Below are 25,036 nucleotides of genomic sequence, written 5' to 3'. Positions count from 1 at the left end.
GTGGCAGCCCCCGTGTCCAGGCACGGCCCCTCTCCCCGGCCGTGAGGGGCGGGCGGGGGCGGGGGTCAGGCCGGGTAGTTCTGGGGCGTCCCCGCCGCACACACCCGCCTTGCCCGGCTCTGCTGAGGGGCGAGGGGGGGCTACTTCGCGGGGGCCTCTCCCAGTCCGCAGCCCCGCGGCAGAAGAACACGATGCCGATCGCATCCCTTCCCTCAGTCCTCCGCCCTCTATAAATAACTCTGGCTGGGCTGACCTGTCAGATTCCCCCGGCAGAGCGGATCCCCTGACCCTGGCCGCCTGTACTGGAAAGTCTGAATGCAAAACATGCCGTAGTAAAAATAGAGCGGCCGGGGAGCCCCGCCGGCAGGTCCCAGCGGCTCCCGGTGCCGCCCCGGCCCTCGCCGCCCCCCTGGACCTCCTGGCTCCCGTCAGCGCTGAGAGCTCCCCCTGCTCCCAGATCCATGTGCGCTTTTGTGCCCCAGTGCTGAGAATGCTTTTCTCGCTGTCAGATGGAACAGATAGTTCCCTTCCAGGTAGCATTTTAAATTTCGGCTTGTCTTTCTAATCAGCAAACATGAAAGAAACGGGGATAATGGCTTAATATCCTAAATGTAAAAATAATAATGAGACGACTGTCAAGCAAGAGCTTGTCTTTTCAAAAAGAGATGAGAATGTCACTATTTCTGAAGTCTGAATTCTGTCCTTGCCTACCTTGTGCAGACAACTGTTCCCCTGGAGGGATAGGGTCTCCTTGGCTGTATAAATTATAAGCCATTATAATTTAAAGCAATGCTTGCAATTAATTTGTCCATTATGCTGTTATTTCTGGTTGTTTTACCTGTGAAATCTGAATATCTGGAGGTTAAAGACAGAAAGTGCTGTCTGACTGCTGCTATGCCTTCTCCTTGAGATGCATCCATGTCACAGTTCTTGGCCCTCAGTGCCTGCTGGAGCACAACCTGCTGTGGGGGTGGTGGTGGGATGGCCTCAGCACTGCACATCTACTCTCTCACCCCTCACCCCTCCTGTGGATGGGGGAGAAAATAAGAAGAATGAGAATGAGAAGCTCATGGGTCAAGATAAAGGCTGGGAGATTGCGTCCTGATTACCATCATGGACAAAACAGACTTTGATGGAGTAAATTAGTTTATTACTGATTAATATTTAATTACTGATTCAGGTATTATGAAACAACAACAAAAGAAAAAGCAAACATTAAAACGCTTCAGGAAAACACCTCTCCTCCCACCTTCCTAAGCTCAGCTTCACTCCACACTCCTCCCACCTTGCTTTCACCGCAGGTGGCACTCAGTCCCTTCAGTGAGGCAATGGGTAGTGCAGGGAAGGACTGTGGTTCTTCTCTGCTGCTCCTTTCTTCTCACTCATCCTCTGCTTTGGTGTGGATCCTCCATGGGCTGCGGTCCTTTTGGGAATATTTGCTCTACCATGGAGAACCCTGTCCCGCTTCCCCTATTCCCAAATCATGAAGGGATGAACTGAATATTGTGTGCAATTTTGTGCACCACAATGTAAGAAAGATATTAAGCTACTAGATAGTGTCCAAAGGAGGGCAATGAAGATGGTGAAGGGCCTTGAGGGGAAGCCGTATGAGGAGTAGCTGAGGTCACTTGGTCTGTTCAGCCTGGAGAAGAGGAGACTGAGAGGAAACCTCATTGTGGTCTTCAACATCCTCATGAGGGGAAGAGGAGAGAGAGATGCTGATCTCTTCTCTGTGGTGACCAGTGACAGGACCCGAGGGAATGGCCTGAAGTTGTGTCAGGGGAGGTTTAAGTTGGATATTAGAAAAAAGCTCTTCACCCAGAAGGCAGTTGGGTGCTGGAACACGCTTCCCAGGGAAGTGGTCACAACACCAATCCTGACAGAATTCAAGAAGCATTTGGATGATACTCGGGCTCATGGTGTGACTCTCGGGGATGGTCCTGTGCAGGGCCAGGATTTGGACTTGATGATCCTGATGGGTGCCTTCCAACTTGGCAGATTATGTGATTCTGTGATCCTTCAGTTCCTTTTCATCGCCTCTGTCATTAGAATGAAAACCCTGCAACATCTGCTTCTTTGGGTGCCACACAGTTTACAATTCTCTGTTTTTATTAGTGTTGTTGCCAGCAAAATGTAGTTTTTTAGCACTTTGCCCTATAGAAAGTGAAAAGAGGCTGAAAATCAGATACTGACAGATGTTCTTTGGAATGGTGAAGTTTATGCTGGGATGGTTCAAGCCCTGACCCTGGGGGACAACTCCTGTAAATCTGGGGGAAAAAAGACTGTCAAGTTGCATTATGGCAGGTGCTCCAGTAAGCTACTGCTCTTCCTGAATTCCAAGGCTCACTTTTTCTTGCAAAAGGTATGTTTTCTATATTGAACATTTATTTGTCTTCACCTTCCTTAAGGGAAAGGAAACGAAGGTAGAGTTTCCTTTTTTGGGACCCCATCAGGTTGCATCTACTCCAATTCACGTGTTGTAGTTCAGATAGATCCCAATGTGATCTCAGTGGATGGTGCCTGTGCTTCGGGACCGACTGGTTCCAGACTTGTCAAAGTCTGTCTTTCCCTTCTTCTCTTCCTAAAAACTGTAACACTCATTTCTGCCATATACAGAACCTATTGTTTTAAATACTAATGTGCTAGAATCTTCCATGACTGATTTGTTTGATGCTAGAGAGATCTGACTTAACAATGATTTAGCAGTAGCAGTAATTGCCCAGAGCAATTCCTATACTGTTTGTCACCTAAAAGAACTAGTTTCAAAATAACCTATACTGTCATTCCAGTATTACTGTGAGTTACTTGAGAACATCATAGACTTGGGAAGCATTTACTAAGGAAAGAGACACTCATTTTTTCCCCCTTACTGCCTCTGAATGAAGCAGTAAGAAATCACTTCCATGCTCCTTGCATTGTTCATCTCATTAGATTTCAGAAAGTAGTCAGGTCATTCTCTTGGGAATAAAAACACTGGTAGCACTGAGGAGTTTTTCATCCCATGGCTCTCAGACCTACAGCTCTGCATTAATGTACTAATACAGCATATAATTGTAAAACACAGTTGTGTCTGCTCCGGACTTCCATGGGCAAGTGGTATGACATGGAGATTTCTTCTATTGCTCCTGATTCTCATGTCATATCTTCTGCTGTATGGATTATTTTGCCTATGTTAAAGTTGTCCTGAAACTAGTGGGACCTGGAGATTATAGAAAGAGCACATACTGCAGTGCTCAGACTTTCTCCAGCTTCCTGCCTTTTTGCATTAGCAGGAAGAAACACAGACAGCTGAGGCCACCTTGCCTTAGCAGCTTGTGCGTTTTTGCCAGGACATAGTATTGAGGGACAGTTTATTGTTTAAAAGATGCTAGTTTTCCGCATCTGCAAATATGGTCCAAATAGATAATATATCTGAAAGAATGTCAGGAACTGTAGAGTAAGTAGCTATCTTTCTTTTGTTTGTGTGGGGTTTTTTTTAATTTTATTTTCTCTCACCTTGTTTTTTCATTTATAGCAACTATGTAACAAAAGAATTAACTAATAAGTGCCTTTTATAAGCTTTGGTTTGTCCCTGATCAGCCATTTTAAGGGAGTAAGTTTAAATAATTTGTACTGCATGTAGACAAGGATGGAAAGGAAGTCTGAAATGAAGACTGAATGTGTTTAAAAGTTGTTAACAAATCTTTTTCCCTATAAAGTCAGAGATATGAAAGAGTGTTGATGGTGGTCTGGAAGGGCTAAGAACCCAGATGGTTTCCATTCACTTTTTTCTCATCATCGATAGGAGTATTCTGTGACTCTTGGAGATTTCCAACGAAAATGTAAATGGGAGAAAACCTGGCATCTGTTCTAGGGATGACAAATTGAATATTCCTAGCCATAAATACAGTAGGATTTTTCTTCTTTGACAAAATAATTCACCAGATTGTTATTGTTTCAGTGACTTGAAAGTTTTTATTCCATAAATCCTTATGTGATCCATAAAACTTTAGTACTACATCAAAGTCATAGTCCAGTGTGTACACCAATGTAAGTGCCTTGTTAACCCACTTAATCTTGAGTTTTCTGTATCAGCTCCTTTTTTCATATTTTCAACAATAATGAATAGGTTTAATCTCTAGTCACCTCTCCAGTTATTTCTGTCAAGATGTCCTGGTAGTTTCAAAAAATATCCTCCTCTTTCTGTATTTTCTTCTACTGAAGCAAAATATTCAAAGATGATCTGTTTCTGAACAAATTGATATCCTATTGAAAAATGAATGAGTCACCTCTAAATTTCATAGGTAGTAGGTTATCAACCTTTGAGACGTTGTGTAAGTCCATTTTCATCTTTGGGAGGAGGCCAAATAAAAATCCAGCTATGCTGAACAGATAAAACTTTGCTTTTACACTCCGTCATGTTCTTTCCTTTGATTAATATTGCTGCTGGTCTTATCCCTGGTCCAAGGGCTAGTTCAGAAAAAAGTCAGCAAAGTTAACATTACACATTCAAATAATAATTTTAAATTTTTCTTAGCAGATGTTTATAGTGTAAGAATAATTACACATTTTAGTGAAAAATTAATAAGAAATGCTTGAAACATAAGGAGACAAATGCTTCTAAGAAGATTCCTGCCTTTTTTAGCTTGTATTCTAGTTTAGCATCCAATTCATGTAACTGAAAACTTTTGGTTTTAAATAAGTTGCACAGTTGAATAATCAGCAATACACATGGCACATACATAATGTGGTGATCACCTTCAAGTTCAGAAGGCTAAGTCTACTGATCAGGCAATAATGGGAAAAAAGGTTATGTCCAATTATGAGGTCTAATTGCCTTGTGTGGGAGGGGGATTCTGATGGGATTTCTACACAAGGGGTGGGTGATTGATACACTGAATGGGAGCGTGCCTGACAGGCAGGATTTCTTTTTGTTCCTTCTAGTTTTCCAGGCTTGAAAGCTGCTTTTAAGAGGAAGTTTTCCTCTGACTGTATGCCTCCACCCCCTCAAAATGTTTGGGTTTTTTTCAAAATTTTTTTGTTGTCACAAATTAGGCCACTAGGATTTTTTTTTAAAGTTTTTTTTATAGTTTTCAAGTTTGCTTTCCGGTGCTAATGGCTCTTCTCCAGACATCTGCTCACTGAATTCCAGGCAAAACAGGAACCTGAAGTGAGTACTGTGTTACTCCCTGCCTGCTGGGTTGTAGTTCTCAGCAATGTGTAACCAGAGGCTTGCCACCGCTGTTCAATGTGCTTAGCAAACCTCAATGCAATGAACATCTGGGTAGTCAGGAAAGCATTAGAGTAGTGTCTGGGTGTGTTCAGAAAAACAGCATGGCACTGTGGAAACTTCTATGAGTAGTTTTCGCAAGCCTTAGCAACTTAAAGAAAACTAATAACCCCTAAAGCCTAAATTCTGCATTAATTAAAGATTACTTTCCCCAAAATACTTTCCCACTGCCTGTTAAAGTGGGCTGAATGGGTGTTCATGTTCTGGCATTGAGAAATATAAGATAATGCTAACCAGAGTCTAGTTCTTAAAATGAATGCCTTCAGTTTTTGAAAAATCTTTGATATCTTCCATATGTTTACTGAATCTTGCTCATATTAAGAGGCATGGCAACATCACACATCTTTGCCACCAACTCTGAGTGATGAAGAAGAGACAGCTTAGAATTGTAGTAAGTTTGCCATCGGCTGTACGATTTCCTAATCTGAACATTCTTGAAAATTCAACAAAGTTCCATTGTGAATGTGGGAAGCATCCCCATAGTAGTCACAAGTTTACATCAGTGAAATTATAAATAATTGTAAATATATATAATATATGTAAACCATCATCAATTATGCCAAAGCAGAATCATTATTCAGCAACACTTCTTTTTAAAAAAGAGGAGATCAAAACATACTGGTGCTGAAGAGTGATACTGCTGTTCTCTAGTAGTGATAAATATCCTTTTTTCCCTCTCTTCTAATGAAAATTTTGAAAAGTGGTCAGTACTGACCATATATGTTGGCTAATGGAGTGTCTAATTCTCATTTATAGTGAGATGGAGAGCAGTTAGTAGTGTCATGTTCTTGACACATGGAATCCAAGAAGATTCTTTTTTTTCCACTTGCACCCTTTTACATGAAATGTTAAGCATTGATCACCTGTAATGGAGGATCAAGGTCAATAGTTTTCTTGTCAATAACTTTCTGATTTCTAAATAAAATATTTTCATGGAGACTAAGTATTACATTATTTATTTCTATTTATTTTGATATCAAATAGATGTTTTGAAAGTGCCTTTGTAATCCACTACATTGCCAGGGTAGAACAGTGGAGCCTTTTTCAAAAGAACTAGATGGAATGAGAATAAACTCCTCAGAACATCAGATCTCCTGACTGTAGTGCCTGTGTCTCAGTGATCAACTTATTTCCACCTCCCTCAAGCCTTCAGAAAGGAAAGAAAGAATTATGAAAGAGAAGTTGCACCAGAAGCAAGCTCTCTTAAATTAAGCATACTCTGTAAGATAGTAACTTGGATGCTGGTAACACCACTGAGAAATGCATCTGTCATCCTGGACAAAAACAGATTTGGAACTCAGTGTGTCAGTGGCTCTGATAGCTGCTTGTGCCTCAGCTACAAAATTTGAAGTGAGGGTGGGTTATGTCTGAGGTATCTGCAGTCACACTGGACAGCACTGTAAGCACTCGCTAAAGGAGACATAGCTTGGAAAGTGGCAGTGAAAGCTCTCAAACACGTCGATAACTGGAACACCATAGGTGTGTTTGGGTTTTGTCTCAGCAAACTTACCCCTGGCTCTATCACAAACTGAAGCTAGAGCGGCATCAGAACAATTGTCACAGAGCTGGGTGTCACATACCTGAATGTCACCTTGTCTTTTCTGAGCTTCTCCTGCCTATCTCCACAATTCCCCAGTCCCAGAGTTGTCTCTGTGGCTCACCAAGCTGCTGAAATTGTCAGGAGTCAAGAATCCCAAATTTGTGCAACAGAAATGAAGAATACAACATCAGTATTCATTAGTGTGAATGTCATCACTTTTGGTGATGCCTGGTTTGCATTTTTACAGCACTGTGTCTCAAATTGAAAAGTCACCTGAACAGAAGTGGTCAGTGGGTCCTTATGGTAGTCTGAAAGGCAAAAAAAAAATCACCTTATTTTACACATTGCATCTTCTTTAACAGAGATGAAACATCACTGACACAGTTACACTTTCATTACTTTAAGTGAAAATGTATGTCAGGAACGTTAAATTTCTTTCAGGTTTCTACTTCAGCAAAGGAATCCGGCTAGCCAGGGCATCTAGGACCAGCCAAATGTTTCTTCTGGAATGATGTGACCAGCTTTATATGACATCTCCCTTACTTGGATACTGTGTATTTCAGATTGGTTAATTTCACGAAAGGGAAAGGATGTCTGATCATCAAAATTAACTTTGAATTAATTACTTCAGCAATTTGTAATTTGTCTGAGGATATGGAATTTCCTGGGAGAAATTACAAGGAATTACTTGGACTATCGGGAAAAGTAGCGCATTCCATTGTGCAAATAACAATTCATGTGATAACATCCTTCTCATATTTGCTGCCTTGCTGTATGAAGAGGGTTGTTTGGGTTGTTTTATTTTTCTGCCTTACTGTATGTGAAGGTTTTGTTTTGGTTTTGTTCTTTGCTGCATGAAAAGTTTTTTTCCTCTGAATGGCACTATTTACTTTCAGAATAAATATGACACTTCTGTTCTTAAATTTGTGTACACTGGAATTTGAGTACTATTTGTATTTGCAGACAAAAGCTGCTTAGTATCTCGTTTCTTTTGCTGTCAACATTCATTCTTTAGGGTCCATTTCAGTTTGGCTCTCTGATTCCTGCAGCACTGAAAACGAAAGATTACGCAACTTTTTGCCTGTTTGTGTTTTTAGCATGTGACTTTGTACATTTGGAGGATTTACCTTACACTTTCTATTTGTTATAGTGACTGTTAAAGTATGGCGTTATATTTCTTGACTATAAAGTAGTCAGAGATGCATTGCTGACTCATAATATTCATGTGAACAGGACAGAACTGATAAAAAATGTAGACCATTTGCAGCTTCTGTTACTTGTTCCCAGGCATTTGAATATTATGAGTCCATCAAGAAAAGCTGTAACAATGAGTATGGTTAAATTTATATCTATCTGTCTATCTATATATATCTATCTCTATAACGCTGCTGATGCTTTTGAGAAAGCACACAGGATCACTCTTGAGGAGAAAAGACAATGCAGAAAGAATCGTGCCTTGCAGAATATACCACCTAAGGAGTCTTTCTGCTGTGCCTTTTGCAACCGGACGTGCCTGTCTCGTATTGGCCTTTTTAGCCACCAAAGCGCTTGTAACAAACGTGGGTAGAGTCCTCCCCAAATCTTTGTTCACAAAGCCCAGCCATGATGATGATGATGATATATATATGCTGTTTTGTGCTTAAACATTGACACTTCACAGGCTCAGTTTATGGCGTTTATGGCTACACTCTGTAGCCGTAAGAAGTGGGAGCCATCTTCCCTTAATGGGGAAGGGAAAGCTGTAATGGCTGGTATGGTCATGTGAATCCAGTATCTGGAGCTTTAAGACCAGTATCATGAGAGCTGATAAAATCACAGGAGCTGACAACTGAGTACTGCTTCAATATTAGAAGGGGAACAATATCAAAGATATGGAAAGAACTGCAGATAGTTTTCATAATCTAACATATTTTTCATACATGAACTATTGCTTGGCTGAGCAGCAGATTCTTCAGTGGCATTATGAGGACTTCTACAAAGCCATCTGTTTACTGCCCCCTAATGACATTCTTTCTGCATTTCATGGTTGTACTTGTCTTGTTTCCACTTCTTTCTGGTATAAACACTATGTAGTACTTTGGTAAGGCTTGCTTGAGATATTTTAATGCTTCTGATACAACAGTTGTCTTCTACATTTCTGTGTATAGGCCCATCGTGCACAGAAGATACTGACAGTAGGCAGTTAGCCCTAATGATATTTCTTTATTGGGAGAACATCTGTTAGGTTTTTGGTGACTACAGCAGGAGATATTTTTGTCAAGTGCTTATACCATGATTCAGGCTGTTTTATAGACTAGTAACTTTGATACTTTGTGTCTAAAAGGAAAATTGCATGCTACCATAGGCTTTTTACCCATAAATCTTAACGTAATCTGTCATTTCTCTGCTTTAATATGACAGGCATGTTATTGAAATGACAGCCATGAGATCAAATTCTCCCCACATCTTGCAGAAAATAAGCTGTGAATTTTGGTCCAATTAATTTTTTGTATTTTTGTAGTCAGATGGGACTACGCACTTTTTCCATCTCTTATTTTTTTCTGCCTCTGTAGTCTCAGAAAATAAACTGTGAGCAGTCTGATCCAGCAGTCCTAGATAAGCCTAGGATTTTTTAAAAATCTGCATTGAAATTATTTCAGTGTTACTTTATGGTCTATTTCCTTTATTGCAGTCATTTTTGAAAGAATGGCACTCAGTTAAGGAGTGGTTATTGTAATTTCATTAGGGACAGAACTTTTTAGCTGTCAGAAGAAATTATGGTTTTAAGCATTTTATCTTCCGACTATATTCTTGTTTAATACAAAACACGATTGTATTAAAAGCAAATGACCTGTTGCCTTAAAAATGAAACACTGACATTTCCTAACTATAGTATACACAGTACTAAATTCAGAAAAATATTTCTTAAATCAAGTTTTCTAACAACAGTGATAGAAAGAGAACTTGCACCAGTATTCTTCAAGTATGGAGAGTATGTTTTGGTCCAATGCTGTGTTAAATCTATTTTATGCTATAATCTCCAGCATTTAGGGTTGATTTCTTTCAGTGGGCCCACAAGGATTCTAATTCTAGATCTTCTTGTCCTTCCCTTGGAAAGGGAGATAAATGTGTATCTACCCAGCACCTCAGTCTTACAGACTTAGAGAATGAATCAGAGAAACTACAGAGAGAGTTGAGGGAGACTGGTTTCCCATCTTGGCCACTAATGCAGAAGCTTGAAGTGAGCTAAGGGAGTAAGAATGTTGCACTTCTGTTTCCTTCTACAGGCCCATTTTTCTCTGAAGATTCCATTATTTATGCCTTTAGTCCATTATTTGTGCCTCTATTCCATTGTTTATTAGAACTGAGAGAACAGAACGTCTGAAGTTTGTACAGATACCATTGTCATACTAGAGCTCTTTAAACTGGTGCATATATTTGTGTATTGGCAAGAGGAAAAGAAACACTATCGGGGAATATATAAAAAATAGGTATAATTAATGCATTTATGTTTCTTAAACTCTCATTGAAGGTGTAGGAACCAATAGCACCATCTCCAGTTTTATTTTCATGTTCATCACAGAAATTGATGGAAAAAAACTAATGTAGCTGTTCAAGTGATAGAAAATTGGCAAAACTGGAAAACTGGGAAAATTAAGCTTGTGCTTGCCAAGTCGCTGGTGATGATTTTAAATAGGTTTAGTGTTTTTCTTGAGGTCTTTTCCTGTAGAAGGGAAAAATACAACATGCTGTTCAGTTGCCTGTAAATATTTACTTTGTTGTTTGTGCTGGTTTAAAGGTAAACCGACAGGAGAAATGAACCCAACTCAAAAGAGATTATAAATCAGAGCTACAATTTAATAAAAAAAATACAATAAATACAATTATACAGACAAACAATTAGTTTTAACCCACAAAACCCAGATGTATAACCCAGTACCCTGGGGCATGAACAAAATGGTGTTCATTGGCCCCTGTGCTGAGCCCCACATGGTCCCCCTGAGTCTAAAGTAAAAGGAAAGGAAGACCTGTTGGTGAGGGTGCTGGTTGCAGTCCGGTTGAGAGTGGTGGTTCCAGTGCGGTCAAGGTTCTGGTCCTCCTCTGGATCCAATAAGTGGGCCCAGAAGTCCCAAGACCCCAAGATTATATACACTCAGGTTCCAGTGGGAATGCCCAGTACCTCCCCCAGGGCAGGGGGTTCCACAATGGGTGATTGTGAGTTGTGAGATATTTTTGGAAACCTTGATGGCCCATTAGCAGACAGGACCCCTCAGGCTGGGTTTGGAGATGCTAATGACTTCCTGGAGGGGAGTTATCACACCTGAGTCATTGGTGTGAGGATAGGAACATCCTCCTATCTCACAGGCTTCTTAACACCCAGCTTGTAGCCTGAGGGGTCAGGTGTGCTCTGGGCAGCTGCTGGAAATGGTGTATTGTTAACAGTTCCTGGAAATGACATAGAGGGTGTAGAATACACAGTTTGGGTTACACCCACACCGTGATGAACTTGTCCCAGCTGCTCTAACTAGGACACTGTTCTACAGAACTAGCAGTTCATGGTGTTTAGAGAAATTTGTCTATCACAATGCAACGTTCTTTTCTTGAGCAGTCACTGAAAGCAAATTTGGATACAACAGTCCATTTTAAAATCTGGAGCAATAAGTTGTCAATGCAAAGATTGAGATTTATTGTTGCTTCCAGGAGTTGACAAGATGGAAAACATTCAATGTTCTCTTTTAGTATCTAACATTTCTGTAAAATAAGTAGTATTCACAATTCCAGTAGACTTTAGAAAACATTTCTCACATAAACAGAAGAAGCTCACTGTTTTAATTGGCACACACTTAATGTTTCCCCTAGGTTAACTCTGAGGCATCTATACAACAGTGGTGGTAACACTGCTCTCAGGTATACACTTGTGCTTGAGGTTATTAAGATCTCTTGGACCTCCAAATATTCAACATCACCCCCTCCTCACAAAAAGAGTCTAAAAGCAAGGATGGTTATTATTTTGTTATTTATTGATAAGGATTTTACTCCTAAGACAAACTCTTTGGGGAGTCATGGGTCAGAACTTACCTAGTATTACACTGGATAGAGTTGGGCACTTTTGCTTGGGATTTGCAATGAGTGCATCTTGGCTGGGAGTCATTCCTTTAGGAAAATGAGCTGGATATTATATTTGTTTGTCTTAAAGAAACTAACAATCAGCTCCCACATGCCCTAATCACTGAGCTGTGTAACGATGGTCCTGCTCCTTGTTGTCTGCTCCAGCAGAAATGGGTTCTTTCTTACAGAATATCATGATTTCAAAGGATAGGGTGCTCTCCTTCATGAGGAGTCTGTGTTCATGTGGTAATGATATTCTGCTGAATTAAGATATATTTCAACTTCCATTTGTGCCAGTCAGTCTGACAACCTGCTCTTTACAGAAAGGCACGCAAAGCAGAGCCAGATAACACACAGAGACTGGCATTTACAAGACTAATCCTATGCATGTTGTAGACCTCAGTCACTTGAGATTCTTTGGGGAGAAGCTGTCAGGGTAATGGATGCATTTACACTTGGTTCCTGTCACCATCAACTTTGATGTGATTGATCTTCCTGACAAAGAGGATAAACTATTAGTCATCCTTTGGGAAGGCATTGTCTGGAATTAATAATCCTATCACCTAGATTCACCTTATCACAGGGAAAATTTTATTTTTTAGTCAATTTCAGATAAAAATGTATTGACCTCATAACAGCTTCAATCTTGCTGTTACATAGTAACTTGGAGTTTTGGTTTTGCTTCTGTTTAAAAAGTATGACATTTCTCCAGTATATGAGATCATAGTCTTAATGGAGCTAGGTTTTAAAAAAAATATATAAAATACATGTTTAGGCTTTTGCAAAGGTTTGAATTTTTGTACTTTTTGCAGATCAGTTGAATTCAGAAAATCATTTTTCTTCATTCTTCTTTGTTGCATTCATAGAACAGAAAATATGAGCTGCAAACTCTACAGAATACTGTAATAAGTTATAATTTTGTAAGGTACTTAAAAAATTAGACAGCATTATTGTGCATAGTAAGTGGAATGGTCCTTAACACTTCTGTTGTCACTTAAAACAAAGATTATAATAGTTCTTTAATTCCTTAATAAGAGAAACTTAAGAACCTGGAGGTCTTGACTAATTAGTAATGGGTTATTTTTAATTGTAAATAAAAATGTATTTAGCTTTATTGCTTAAATTTATTATGTATTTTCCATTTGTTTCAAATGAAATGCCTATCCAACTTCCAATTCATCAGAAATGCTTAGAAATTTCAACGAAGCTGTAAGTCTGTGGATATTGGATAAAGTTAACTAAATTATACGGATTACACTAGGCTGTCTGCCAGAAAGAAAGTTTATGTACAACTTGTCATTAAGAACCTATAAGCCATTTATAGCATATATTTAAATCATGTAGCTGTTCTGTGTAATAGGGAGGGAGGACTGCTATTGAAAACATTGGAGTTACTAACTGACACCATAATGATAAAGTTGCTTTTTTGTTTTTCAGGTCTTAGGAACAGATGAGGATAATATGGGGGATGGTTGCTCTCAGAAACTGGCTTCGGCCAAGTTCCTTCGACTTTTGCTCCTGATACTGATTCCTTGCATCTGTGCCCTTATCCTTTTGCTGGTGATTCTGCTTACCTTTGTAGGTGAGTGCTAATGGAGTAAATTGGCACTTTTCAAGTTAAGGAGACTAGAAGTAAGACCACATTCTCAAGTGCTAATATAACTGTGGACATTAAACATGTATCTTAGCACATCTACCTAACCAGTTAATCTACCTAATGACTGCTTGTTGCAGAGAAATAAATACACTATTTAGATTTATATATTTAAAACATATTTAAAGTACCATTGAGGAAACCATCTCTGATTTTCTCAAGGTAGCATTTTCTTTTGAGAAGTATGTAGCATGTAGATAGTTTTCAGAAGTCATTTCACAAGTACAAAAAGATATTTATGTTAGAGCTTTAGATCACTGTCACTGGAACTGAATATTTATCCCTTTATGTCATACGTTTGTATGCAAATCTGATTCTTATTTTCAAGTGAAATTTAATTTATAAATAGCCACAAATCTTTCTGAATATGTTCTACAAAATATTACTGTTTTGCTAAGGAAAACTATGTTCATTTCTTCTAAATATGGAATATGTATTAATGCAGAACCCCAAGCATGTTTTGTGGAAACTGGTTCCAGGTATATTAGATTTCATAATGGCTTAGTCTGTTACGTAATTCTGTGTCTGTTACACAATTAAAAGGTGCTAATTTATTACCATAAATTTTTTAGAAGTCTTCCTTTCATTACCTTTAGAGAAGGCTGACATATCATTAAATTGCTTCAACTACAGCATGAAAAAGACAGTAATACTAAGTTAAAGCATTGCTTTTTTAGAGAAAAAAAAGTAAAAAAATAATCTGCTTTCAGTGCTGAGGGGTGTTGAGCTTTTTACCTTTTTTATTTTGTTAATGAGAATATTTTCTAGTTGGGCTTCCCTAAGTACTTCAGAAGCACACCTGTAACAAGTGGGATAATGTATGAACTATACAGATATATATATCAATTTTCTGATTTTAAATACACCGATTTCAATACACATCAAGCAGTCAAACAGTTAGCAAGGACAGGAAGAAACATATCTCAGTAGCACTGTCAAGACAACTTAAACCTGTTTTCTCAATTCAGTCTGTAAAGGATTTGCAGCAAGACATTGTGGGCCTGTTATTTTCATTTAGATTAAGTTAGGGTGGTAAAAAAAACTCCAAAGCTCTAGTGAATGTTATGATTGACAAATAAGTCTTGGGTTTTATCTCTCAACTAAGAACAGTCTGAAATGGATTAAGATCAAGTCTGGCAATTAGGAAATATGATGCCATTCAATTTGCTTTCCTTATGTTTAGCATTCCATTTGTATCCTTCATATCCTCTGCCCTAGATTTTCATTCTTTAGTGAGAAAGCAGATAAAAAAGCAGGTGTATTTACATCAGCTCTACTCAGTCTCCTCCTGAGGGATGTATCGATATAACACTTTAAAATGCATTAAATCCTCTGAGAAATGGGACCTGTTCTGATCCTACTTACGTAGCAAAAATCGGGACTATCCCCTCTTAATTCAGTGAAATTACTGTAGGGTAAAGAATAAGGCTTGGTGTTATAACCCAAGTCAAAAACTGGCAAAGCTCCCTTCAGGAGCATCCTTTGAATTAACATATTATAATTTAGTATTCTCAGCAGCTTTCATTTTCTGTGCATTGGTAGCTTAGAAGCAAATATGTTTGATGAGTAGAATGAAATGAACAAATTCTGTGGACCTCTTTAAAGTGTGTGTAATATAGTCTGTTTTAGTTATTGAGAATGCACTATATCCAGAATAGTACTTCATATTCATTTCAGATCAATAATAACTGAATTCTGTTACAGTCTAATATTAATATGAAGTCTTACAGTGTATGAAAGAAGTTGATAGTCCTGACCAGCTAAGAGAAATTATTTAATATATGGGTAATTACAGTTTTACATTTTTTTCCAAAAACAAAGGAGTTAAAATCTGTGGTTGTCATTCTAGTATCTTTCATTGGTGCATAAAACATAAATAGAAAACTCCAGTCTATCCTTAAGAACCTTATGAACTTTTTTAGATTCGACTTTGGTAATTAATTCATCAGGAAATTAAACCTTTTATATTTTGAAAGAAAGTGTTTTGTTTCCTGTGGTAAGTTTGTGGGCAATTATTCTTTTACTTCTGTAATATTTTTTAATTAAATGAGGCATATACACATGAAAAAGTGTGTGTGCACCTGAGAACCTTTCTATTCATTTTCCTTTACATCTCTTTTGTTGCCTGCACGTCATTGCAAGCTCTGATGTTGAAGAAACAGAAAAGTTGGTGTGGGAGAAAGGTGACAGGAAGAGCAATACGGTTATACTGTAGTAATGGAAAATATCCTACTTGAGGTGTCATGGGGCCCTGTTTTCAGAATATGACATAAATCAATCTTGCAAAAATTTTTTACCTTCCAAGTATTCAAGATCCAAAGCCCTTGAAAAAGTAATTTTGTAGAACTGTGTACAAAGAAATGACAAAGCAAATTATAAGTCAAGATACATGAGATTTTGACTAAAAATGCAAGAAACTTTTAGGTCCATAGAAGAAAAGAGCAATCTGAGTTGTTTAGTTTTGATTTCTCTTAAGTGCTTACATTCTGGCACTGCATACTCTGCTATCTCTCACCAGGAGTCAGCCTCTAGGAGAAAACCTTGTAAGGAATGAATGTTGTTTCACTCCTGGAAGTAGAGGCATTACCAGTTACTTTGAAGGAAGTCTAACCTTTAGACCATGACCATAGTAATTTGTTGAAAGCCTGTGGTACATCAGAGGAGAGAAGGGAGTAGGAATATTGCTTGTATTGAACTGTCGAAGACCTAACATTCCAGATCTTGACTATGAAGACCTAACTCGGCAATATAAATTTGAAGGGGGAAGAAAAGGCTAGATTATATATGATTAAGATTACTGATATCTTACAATTACACTTGACTCCTATAGACCTCAAGAGCCTTCTAATAAGACTGGTCCATAATTTTTTGCTGGGGATTATAGCTAGTGTAGTATAGTATGGTATGGTACAGTGCAGTATAGTACAGTATAATTTCATCACTTTCCAGAAAAACAAACAATAACTGAATGCATGGTTTGAACAGCTAAATGTTTCTTGAAAATGGAGAGATGTACGATCCCCTTCAAATTGTGTTAGAATCTGTAGTCTATGTCTCATTTTGCTGAAAAAAAACAGAAAAAAATCCTTAAGTGATGAATAGTATGCAAATATTGCAAAGGTGAAAATTAACATATTTGTTAGAATGAAAAATTTCCAACATTTCATTCTTATCCTTGCAGAGAGAAAGTGTTCTAAACTACTCGAAACATTGTTTTTAAAAAGTCCTTCATAGCTGGCAGGCATTATACCAAATTAATTTTTTTTTGATTGAACCATAATTGCTTCTTGTTGCAGTTATTTATCTGGGAAAACAGAATGCTTTATAGTTATAGTCCCATAAAGGAAAATCAGTTCTGTTTATTTTATAGTGATAAATGCATTCCACGGTAGGTGTTGCATTCCTCCCATCCCTTCACATGAGTGTCCTCAAATCATACTTAGATGGTCTTCTTCTATCTCCTGCTAATACCCATCCACAACTAATGCTTTGTCTATTTTTTCTGTAGAAATCAGAACAAGTGTTATGACACACATAAAGAGGGGTTTCATCTATGTCAGACTTTTCCAGTCCAGATGTAATTTTTGGGCACATGATCACATTGCAGGACCATATCAAATAAGCCTGCCTTTCAGGCAAGCAGCATACCCTTTTATCTATGCACAGTGTGAGGCATTTACGCATTTTGTAAAAATAGTATTTTAAATATCTCTTAGTCTGCCAGCCCTGGTGGGAATGAAGATCCTTCACAGAATAAACATCAGGAAAAGTTCATTTTAGTAGAACTGCTTGGCTTAGCTTTGTCAGCTGAGATAATACAATTAGGAAGGCCTTTTATGTAGAAGAGGTTCATTGTGTTGTCCACCTGTCAAGAAGAGTTGTTATCACTAGGAAACTGTGAAAATAGAACAAAAAATGGCATTGTTGGAAAGATGGATTGAAGAAGCAAACAAGCCTTTGGGGATCTCAGTGAAAGAAGTAGATTACCTTATAGGTAGTGATAGACATAGCTATTATTTGTAGTTCCAGAAAATGAATAAAATAAGTCTGAGTGAGGAGAGTACAGAATCCAGTTAGTAGTTTCATATTTTGCTTCACAGTATTTATTTGTCCAAAGGGGTTTTTAAAATTTCTTTCAAGAGTTTACCTGTCTTGAAATGTATTGTCTGCTGTTTTGCTGAGTGATATAGAAATACCTAATCATTTTAACTTTAATTTAAAATCATTATTAATAGCTCTTTGGGACCAATGTTTTAGAGACTTCTTCTATTTTTATGCTGAGTGGAGAAGAGATAAGTCCAGGGAGGAGCAGAGAGAATGTGAAAAAATACCTTCAGCTATTATGCACTTTGTCAAAGGAGTTAAAAAAACTTGTTTTAACTTTTTGAAAACTGTAAAAAATCTAGTGAAGTTTGAAACTTGAAACAAAGTAGGCTTCTGAATTATAGAAATTCAAGGCTTTATTTGGAAACAAAGCATCCAAAAAAAGCTACATTTAAGTAAGCACAATTTCTGAACACAACCACTCACAATTCCTTAGGCTTTAGCAAATTATATTAATAGTGGTCCTTATTTGTGCAACTGCAACACATTTATTCTTCCTGTTTGGCCTGACCAGAGGACTCAAACAAAGAAACTTGCTGCTGAAATAATTTGCAGGTGGGAGATTTTCAGTTGCTTCTGTAAAATACACACAGTAAATTCCTCCAAATCCCAATGAATTATTTGAATTATTTGAAATATTTGCTGGTGGAAAACCAGGAACCTTAATATGTGTATATATATATATATATATATATATATATATAAAGTTCCCCTTGGTTCTTCCAGTAGAAGTTCGACATAAAGATTTATTCACAATCAGGGATCTGTGTTTACCAGTGGTAGTTAAATTACATAATCCTATATATCTCTTTCCATTTTAAAAGTTAGTGAATATAAAATATATTAAAAATGTATTGGTTCCCTTGAAGCTTCAGAATTAGATTTCTGGAGATGTTGACACTATGAAAACAAGAGATGATTCAATTTAAAAAGAGAAAAAAATAGTATTGTCAGTCTTGTTAACACTATAATAGAATGAAAGCACATTAGAGCTACTTGAAATTGCACTCTATAGTTTTAAATGTGTAAGAGTTCTATAACTAAATGACTATAAGTAAGGTTAAAATATTTGAAGCTCGTGGAACCATTTGTTTCTTTATTTATCCTGCAGTAGCCATAGCTTTTGTTTTATGTGCTACTATTATTTTCTTGCTACATTCTTAAATTTAGTTATCTTTAACTTGGAAATAAATGTTACTTTCAAATCTGTGTCATTATATTTATTATTAACCTGCCAAAACAGATTGGTAACACTTGTTCTTCCAGGTGATGGATGGTAATTTTGGTGCTTTTTTCCTTTCTTCTAGGGGTGTTAGAAAAAACATGCTTTTATTCCAATGGAACTGAGGTTATCACAGTTAATGGTGACTTCGAAACATATGATGATCTTCTGCCAAACATGATTGAAAACAGTTCCAAGACTGATCTCACAATGGATCTCAGCACACAGCCTTCTTCCTGGACCACCACACTTTTATCCCACATTGACCAAATGAACAAGAACTCAAACATGTTTAGAGAGTCTTTCCAGGAAAATTCATTTGGTCTCCCAACTCAAGCCACAGTGCTCAGTCGTCAGCCTACAAATGATGCTGCTTTGTCAGAGGGCTCTGAAGACAACACCCAGCTGTTTGCCACTGCAGAGGAGGTGACTTTGTGGTCTACAGATGCATCCTTTAACAACATAGAGAGGATGACCACTCCACCAGTATTAAGTCCTACCCGTCCGTCTGCATCACAAAAAATGTATCAGAAAAAAAGTAAGTTTACCTTTCATTTGGCTCCATAATTCTGACTCAAAAACTACAGAGCATACTGTTGGCATGCTTTCCAGTGTGTTCCTGTGAGTTCTAAAGCATGTGTCCCTTTTGATAATTTGTCATGCACATTACATGTTGCAAGCCAGTGGTTTCTTATCAGAGCATTTGATCGACCTGTTGAGGAAGATGCAGTAAATTCTTTCATGTATGAAAAATTACAATACATTTTTCAAATGGTGGTAATAATTAATGCTTGCCAAGGCTGAAAATGAGTTATTGCAGGCTGTATTAAGTTTGTAGGTTGAATTTTCTGTTTCTTTAGAACTATGTATGTGGCAGATAAAAGTTGGGAAATAGTTCAGTTTTGTCTTTTCCTTGTTCTTTCTCAAGTGAAGTAAAAGTAGGGAAAACTTTGCAATGAGACTTTCTTTTTTTAAAACCTGTTACACAGGAAATATTACTTTTGAAAGTGTTACAGTGATATGTTAGTTTCTTACTCCAAAATTAGCTTTTAAAAAAACAACCTTATTGTAAATCACTAATTTGTCAGTTGTTTCTTCTTTCCCCTAGACTGTAGTGACTTCACAGGCCATTTGAATGGTGCAGGCTTTCTGTAGGTTCTGTTTTCCTAAGTGATGTTTCTTATACAGATTTATCTCTTTTTCTCTCCCTGCACCCCAGAGCAAGTATATATAAATGCACACTTGAATCCCATTAATGATTCATTTATTTACTTCTTTTGGCAACTTGGCTAGTTATGATTGTGCCCAGGAACAGCAACAACGCATAGTGAGCTACACCACAGATATTTTCATCATCATAAATGAGATACCTATTTTAGGTAGATGTAACAGTATAAACCCCTTTTCCCTTATCTTATTGTGTTGGAAGGAACTCTTTTGAGATGTGTGCATACATAATAGCATATGGACATGTATGGGACGTGATATTTTTCCCTCCTACAATGCTGACGCAAGGTGCTACAGTGCTGCAGTGGTTTAGGACAGCCTTTGGCCTGGATTTCTAACCTTTCAAATATTTGGGGTTTGGTATTATATAGACAGGCACTTTTAGCCTATGAAGGACTTTCTAAGTACGTGTTCTATTTTGATATGTTCACTACATTCCAACAGCATTATGACTGCATGTATATTCAGTCAGTGTGACTACTTGGAATTCTATTGTGAGGTAGTTTCTTCTGTGTAAAGAGAAAAGAATGAAAGCTTTTCAAAGACAAATTTGAAATACCACAGGTTTCTTAAAAAACCAGAAAACAACAACCAACCAACAAACATCCCAAACTGAGATACTTGTAGCTAAGTTTTTCTCTGCCTATCAGAAACATCAGGAATTAGTATGCTACTAATCAATAACCTCTCAGTCTTTGATTCCACCTACAAGATTTTTGCTTATCTGTATTCATGTGGATGTTAGCTTAATTTTGTGTGTAGATACATAAAAATATGTTTGTGTATATATATACATATATATATGCATGCACACATACATACAAATATGTATATTAGGGATCCAGAAGAATTTGATCTTAGAGTAATTATGTGTTACCATGGCTGTCCAAGGCATAGAGGACTAAAAAGCAGGGGATTTTGACTAGCACATAGTACCCCTCACTACCTTTCTTGTCCTGGCCTTTGTAAATTAACTCCTTATATTCATCTTTGGTCTCTTTGATCTCTCTTTTCCCACTAAGCTTTGCTTCTTGGAGAGAACCGTAAAGTAACAGAGAAGGTGGTCTAATGTCTATAGGAAGTTCTTATGTATTCTAATGTGGAGGGAGATGAGGTATAATTGGGAGACGAGATATAAACCTCATCTCATAGCAAAACTGGAATAGTCTGTTGGAGTAAAAATGATTTTTTTGGGACAAGTGAAACTTAAAGATCACATAGGAATGGTAGTAGTAGATCAAATTAAGTCTCTCTTGCTTAGTGTCTGAATCCAACTGTGAACATTGGCACATGCCTGAAGAAGAATAAACTAGGTCTAGCATACTGAGACATTTCAGCATTACATGGCAGCAGATTCCAGTGAGTCCCGATAAGCATTCTCCCATGAACTGATGTAATCACTTTTGAACCCATGTAAAACAGAGATTTGAGCTTTCTAAGTGTATCTCATAAGGAAATTAACCTCTAAATGAAGTGTGAGGCTGATGTTCTGTCATGAATGCACACTAGCAAGTCATCCATCAGTACAAATTTCATCTGGTTCAAATGTGGGGAGGTGAATGCATTTCTGTTGATTTAGTAAGCATGAATAACTTGGACTTTATGCTGATTTTATACAGGATGTCGAAAGACAAATGAACAGAGACTGCCAGTGCAAGGCCAACCAGACAAAATTCTCTGAACACATTTGGACTGACATTCCTGTGGCTGTTATGTTTTTGGTCTGATACTAGTATCCCTAGCACTGGATTTGCTTTACTGGTGAACCACAGCTTCAATAAAAGACATTAATTAGAGGAATTATCAGCATTGTGACCATGTGGTATTCAGTCAAGACTTCAAAATAACACAAGTAAGACACTGCTGAGTTACTAACTGGAGAGGAATGAAATTTAGCACATATGACATCAATTATTTAAAAAGTCCTTGAAGCAGAAGGAAGTTCTTTGGCAGAAATTCTAGTAAAGAGTAGGTTAGTGGGTAAATAGGAATGAATGATAGAAAAAGGAAGAGATGAAGAAGTTTATTTTCATTTTTCCAGGGAAAGCAATGCCTCACACATTTATTAGAGAGGAGTCAGTGAAAATGCTGGTTAATACAACATACTTATCTTTTCAAAATGCTGTTAACAACAGTCATCACTGAGAAGTCTTAAAGACACTCTTCTCACACACTACATGTTCATTAAGAGACAGGAGGAAAATTAAGAATCAGTGGTTAGGCTCCAGAGTGAAGAGGGCTACTGATGGAGTCTTACAGACAGTGTTTTCTGATCAGGCAAAACAGTGAATAGTGAAGTAACTTTTCTGCTAATACAGATTTGTCTGTCTAAAATGAATAGTTGGGAATCACATAAAGGTCTCATAGGGAGACAGTGACTGATAAAATGTGCAGATGACTTTGTGCTGATAGATGCAAAAGAATGCTGGAGAGTGGGGAACAACGCTAGCTCTATTGAATACCCTCTTGGACTCTCAGCTAGTGTTGCCACCAGAAAAGGGACCTGATGGTTTGCTGCAGTCAGCATTCTGGCTCCACGACTGTCAAGAAGGCAAATGGTGTTAGGCATTGTCATCAAGTCTACAAAGGACAAAACAGAAAATCTCACTACATCACTGTATAACTTCAGAAAGATAATAGTAGAATCAAAAAAGGCAAATAGCAGCCAAGTAGACCAGTAGAGACGTGGAATGACTTAGATGTGGGGAGGAACTACATAGGAGGAAGACACTGTTTTCCTTCTGGAAAACAGCTGGCTTAGGAATAAGTGACTGTGGTAGACATTCATACCATTTCGAGTGTGTCTTGGTGAAACAGAACAGTTACTCACTGTTTTTATTATACCAGGACTTGCCCTTTTTTTTTTTTTTCTATCAGACAGTAAGTTAAAAAAAAGAAAAAGGAAACAGCATGGAACTCTTTGCCACAGGATGATGAGAAAACCTGAAAGTATGAAAATACTTGGAGAACCTCATGACTGGTTGGTCTAATGGTGCTTTTAGACACAATAGTCCAGTGGCAACCTCTGACTTGTGAAGGCTCAAGATTTTACATTGCCAGAAGTTGTTGTTATACTCCTAGATGTTTGTTCCTTATATTTGCCCAATATTATTAGAATTTTTCTTGGAAATATAATGCTGGCCTCTATCAAAGACCAGCTTCTGAGTTAAGTGTATCCTATGTTACCTCTCTGTTGGAAAGCAAGTGAAGAAATATGTTTTTTCTGTTGAGGCATTTGATTTTGTGTGAGTTCCTGTTTAAATGTTTTCTGAAGGCATGGGCCGTGGTCCTCGGTCATGAGAATGGTCCATTGGAGAGTTTTCTGATAGCAAAAACATCAGGAAGGGAGTCTTAGGTGAATCAATAGGTTTAGTAGCGTTTATTCTTGCAATTTAGAAGTATATGCAGTATATTCTGTTCATCTGTCAGTCAATGCTTAGCAGAAAAAAACCCCACATTAAATAGTAATTATCGTAAAGAATAAAGGATGTTTTTCCATGATAAGCATTAGCACAACTTCATTGACACTTCTTTCTCTTTGAAACGAAAGCAGACTGCAGTTAGGCAGTAAAGCAGACACCCTGTTCTGTAATACTGCAAATTTGAGGGGACAGGAAGGAGAAGAGCGAGCAAGAGTTGACATTCTTTCTAGAAAAACATCTAGGAATACGCACTGGGACAAGAGGTGATTTTGTTTCCCACACTCACCAGTGTACACGTGCCTATGTATATTTAACATCCCTTTATTCTCTTGTGCCGCTTCTCCCGCCGCTCCGCCGCCGCCGCCACGAGAGGGCGCCGCTGCCGCGGGTGCCGAGCCCCGCGGGGCCGGAGCGCGGCCGGGAGCGGCCCCTGGAGCGGCCCCGGGAGCGGCCCCGGGAGCGGCCCCGGGAGCGGCCCTGGGAGCAGGGCAGAGGAAACGCCCTGCTTTCTCCGGGGGGAAACGCGGACACCGGCCTCGCCTGCTGGGAGAGGCCGGGAATGGGCGGCTGCGGAGAAGGACGGGCCGGCAGCCCCGTGTGTTAGTGGGCGGTGGCGCTGGTCGCAGAAGAGGTGGCCTGCAGAGGCTTTCATCTGAGGAGCAGCCCGGCTGCACAACCCCGGGGTGTTCTGGGGACTCCAGGGAGAGCACTACACCTCTTAGGCATTTCATTAGGAAAAGAACGGAGTAAAGAGCAAGGTGGACGGAAACAAGGGACAAGTTTTTTTCCATCTATGGCTTTTTTCATCTATGGGTTATTTTGAATGTGCTTGACAGAGTTAGGAAAAGGCGCGCATGCCAAATGAACGTGGGTGGGTTCCTGCTCAGCTCCTCCCTGCACTTGCACAAGTGTCGGGAGGGTGAAACCCCTCCCAGAGCCCTAAACGGTTTCTTGGAAGAATGAAATGGAAAAGTGTCTTCGCAAAAGCGAGGCAGTGTATCAGAGGACTTGTTAGGCGTTTATGTTTCCTTGCTTGCATCTGTTACTTTTTTCCTAAATAACAAATATTCTTATTATGCAGAGTAACCTTGGGTCTTTTCATGTTTCAACCACACGTTTGAAACTGGGCAACGTAATTTATTTGCAGTCCCCTGCTCAGTCTAGAGGTTATCCTAATCCTCTGTATTGTCATTTAACTATGTTCAATTCATACATGAAATAAATATCTTTATCTCTACCCAGCATTTCTTGCTTTCTGTTTGGTTTTCTGCCACTATTAGAATCTACAAAGAACTAATCTGGCCCAGCTTTTTGTTTGGTAGGAAAGAGTGATATGAAAACCACTGTGAGGATAGCTGGACATGGTATGTCACAAGTGACAACAAGAAATTCTATTCCTCTCTTTCCCTGCCTTGTACTGCTCATACTAAAGACATTTTTATCTACTGAAGCTAAGGTATCCAGTAACTGCATCCAAAGTCAGTCCATAGGTTTGTGGCCTTCTAATCCG

At 38.4% G+C, this 25,036-nt stretch overlaps 1 protein-coding gene across 2 annotated transcripts in view; it reads left to right on the top strand.

The window, feature by feature from the left end:
- Positions 1-25,036, top strand: part of CORIN (corin, serine peptidase) — a 119,814-nt gene that overhangs the window by 5,140 nt on the left and 89,638 nt on the right. For both annotated transcript variants that reach the window (XM_051789944.1, XM_051789943.1), the window contains exons 2-3: positions 13,335-13,479; positions 18,963-19,415. In XM_051789944.1, the coding sequence (XP_051645904.1) occupies positions 13,335-13,479; positions 18,963-19,415 (598 nt within the window). The remainder of the gene's footprint in view (positions 1-13,334; positions 13,480-18,962; positions 19,416-25,036) is intronic.

The sequence above is a fragment of the Manacus candei genome, unplaced genomic scaffold, assembly GCF_025592945.1.
Source record: "Manacus candei isolate 608988 ecotype Guabito, Panama unplaced genomic scaffold, ASM2559294v1 h1tg000028l, whole genome shotgun sequence".
Taxonomy (NCBI): Eukaryota; Metazoa; Chordata; class Aves; order Passeriformes; family Pipridae; genus Manacus; species Manacus candei.
This window is presented reverse-complemented; position numbering and strand designations above follow the sequence as displayed.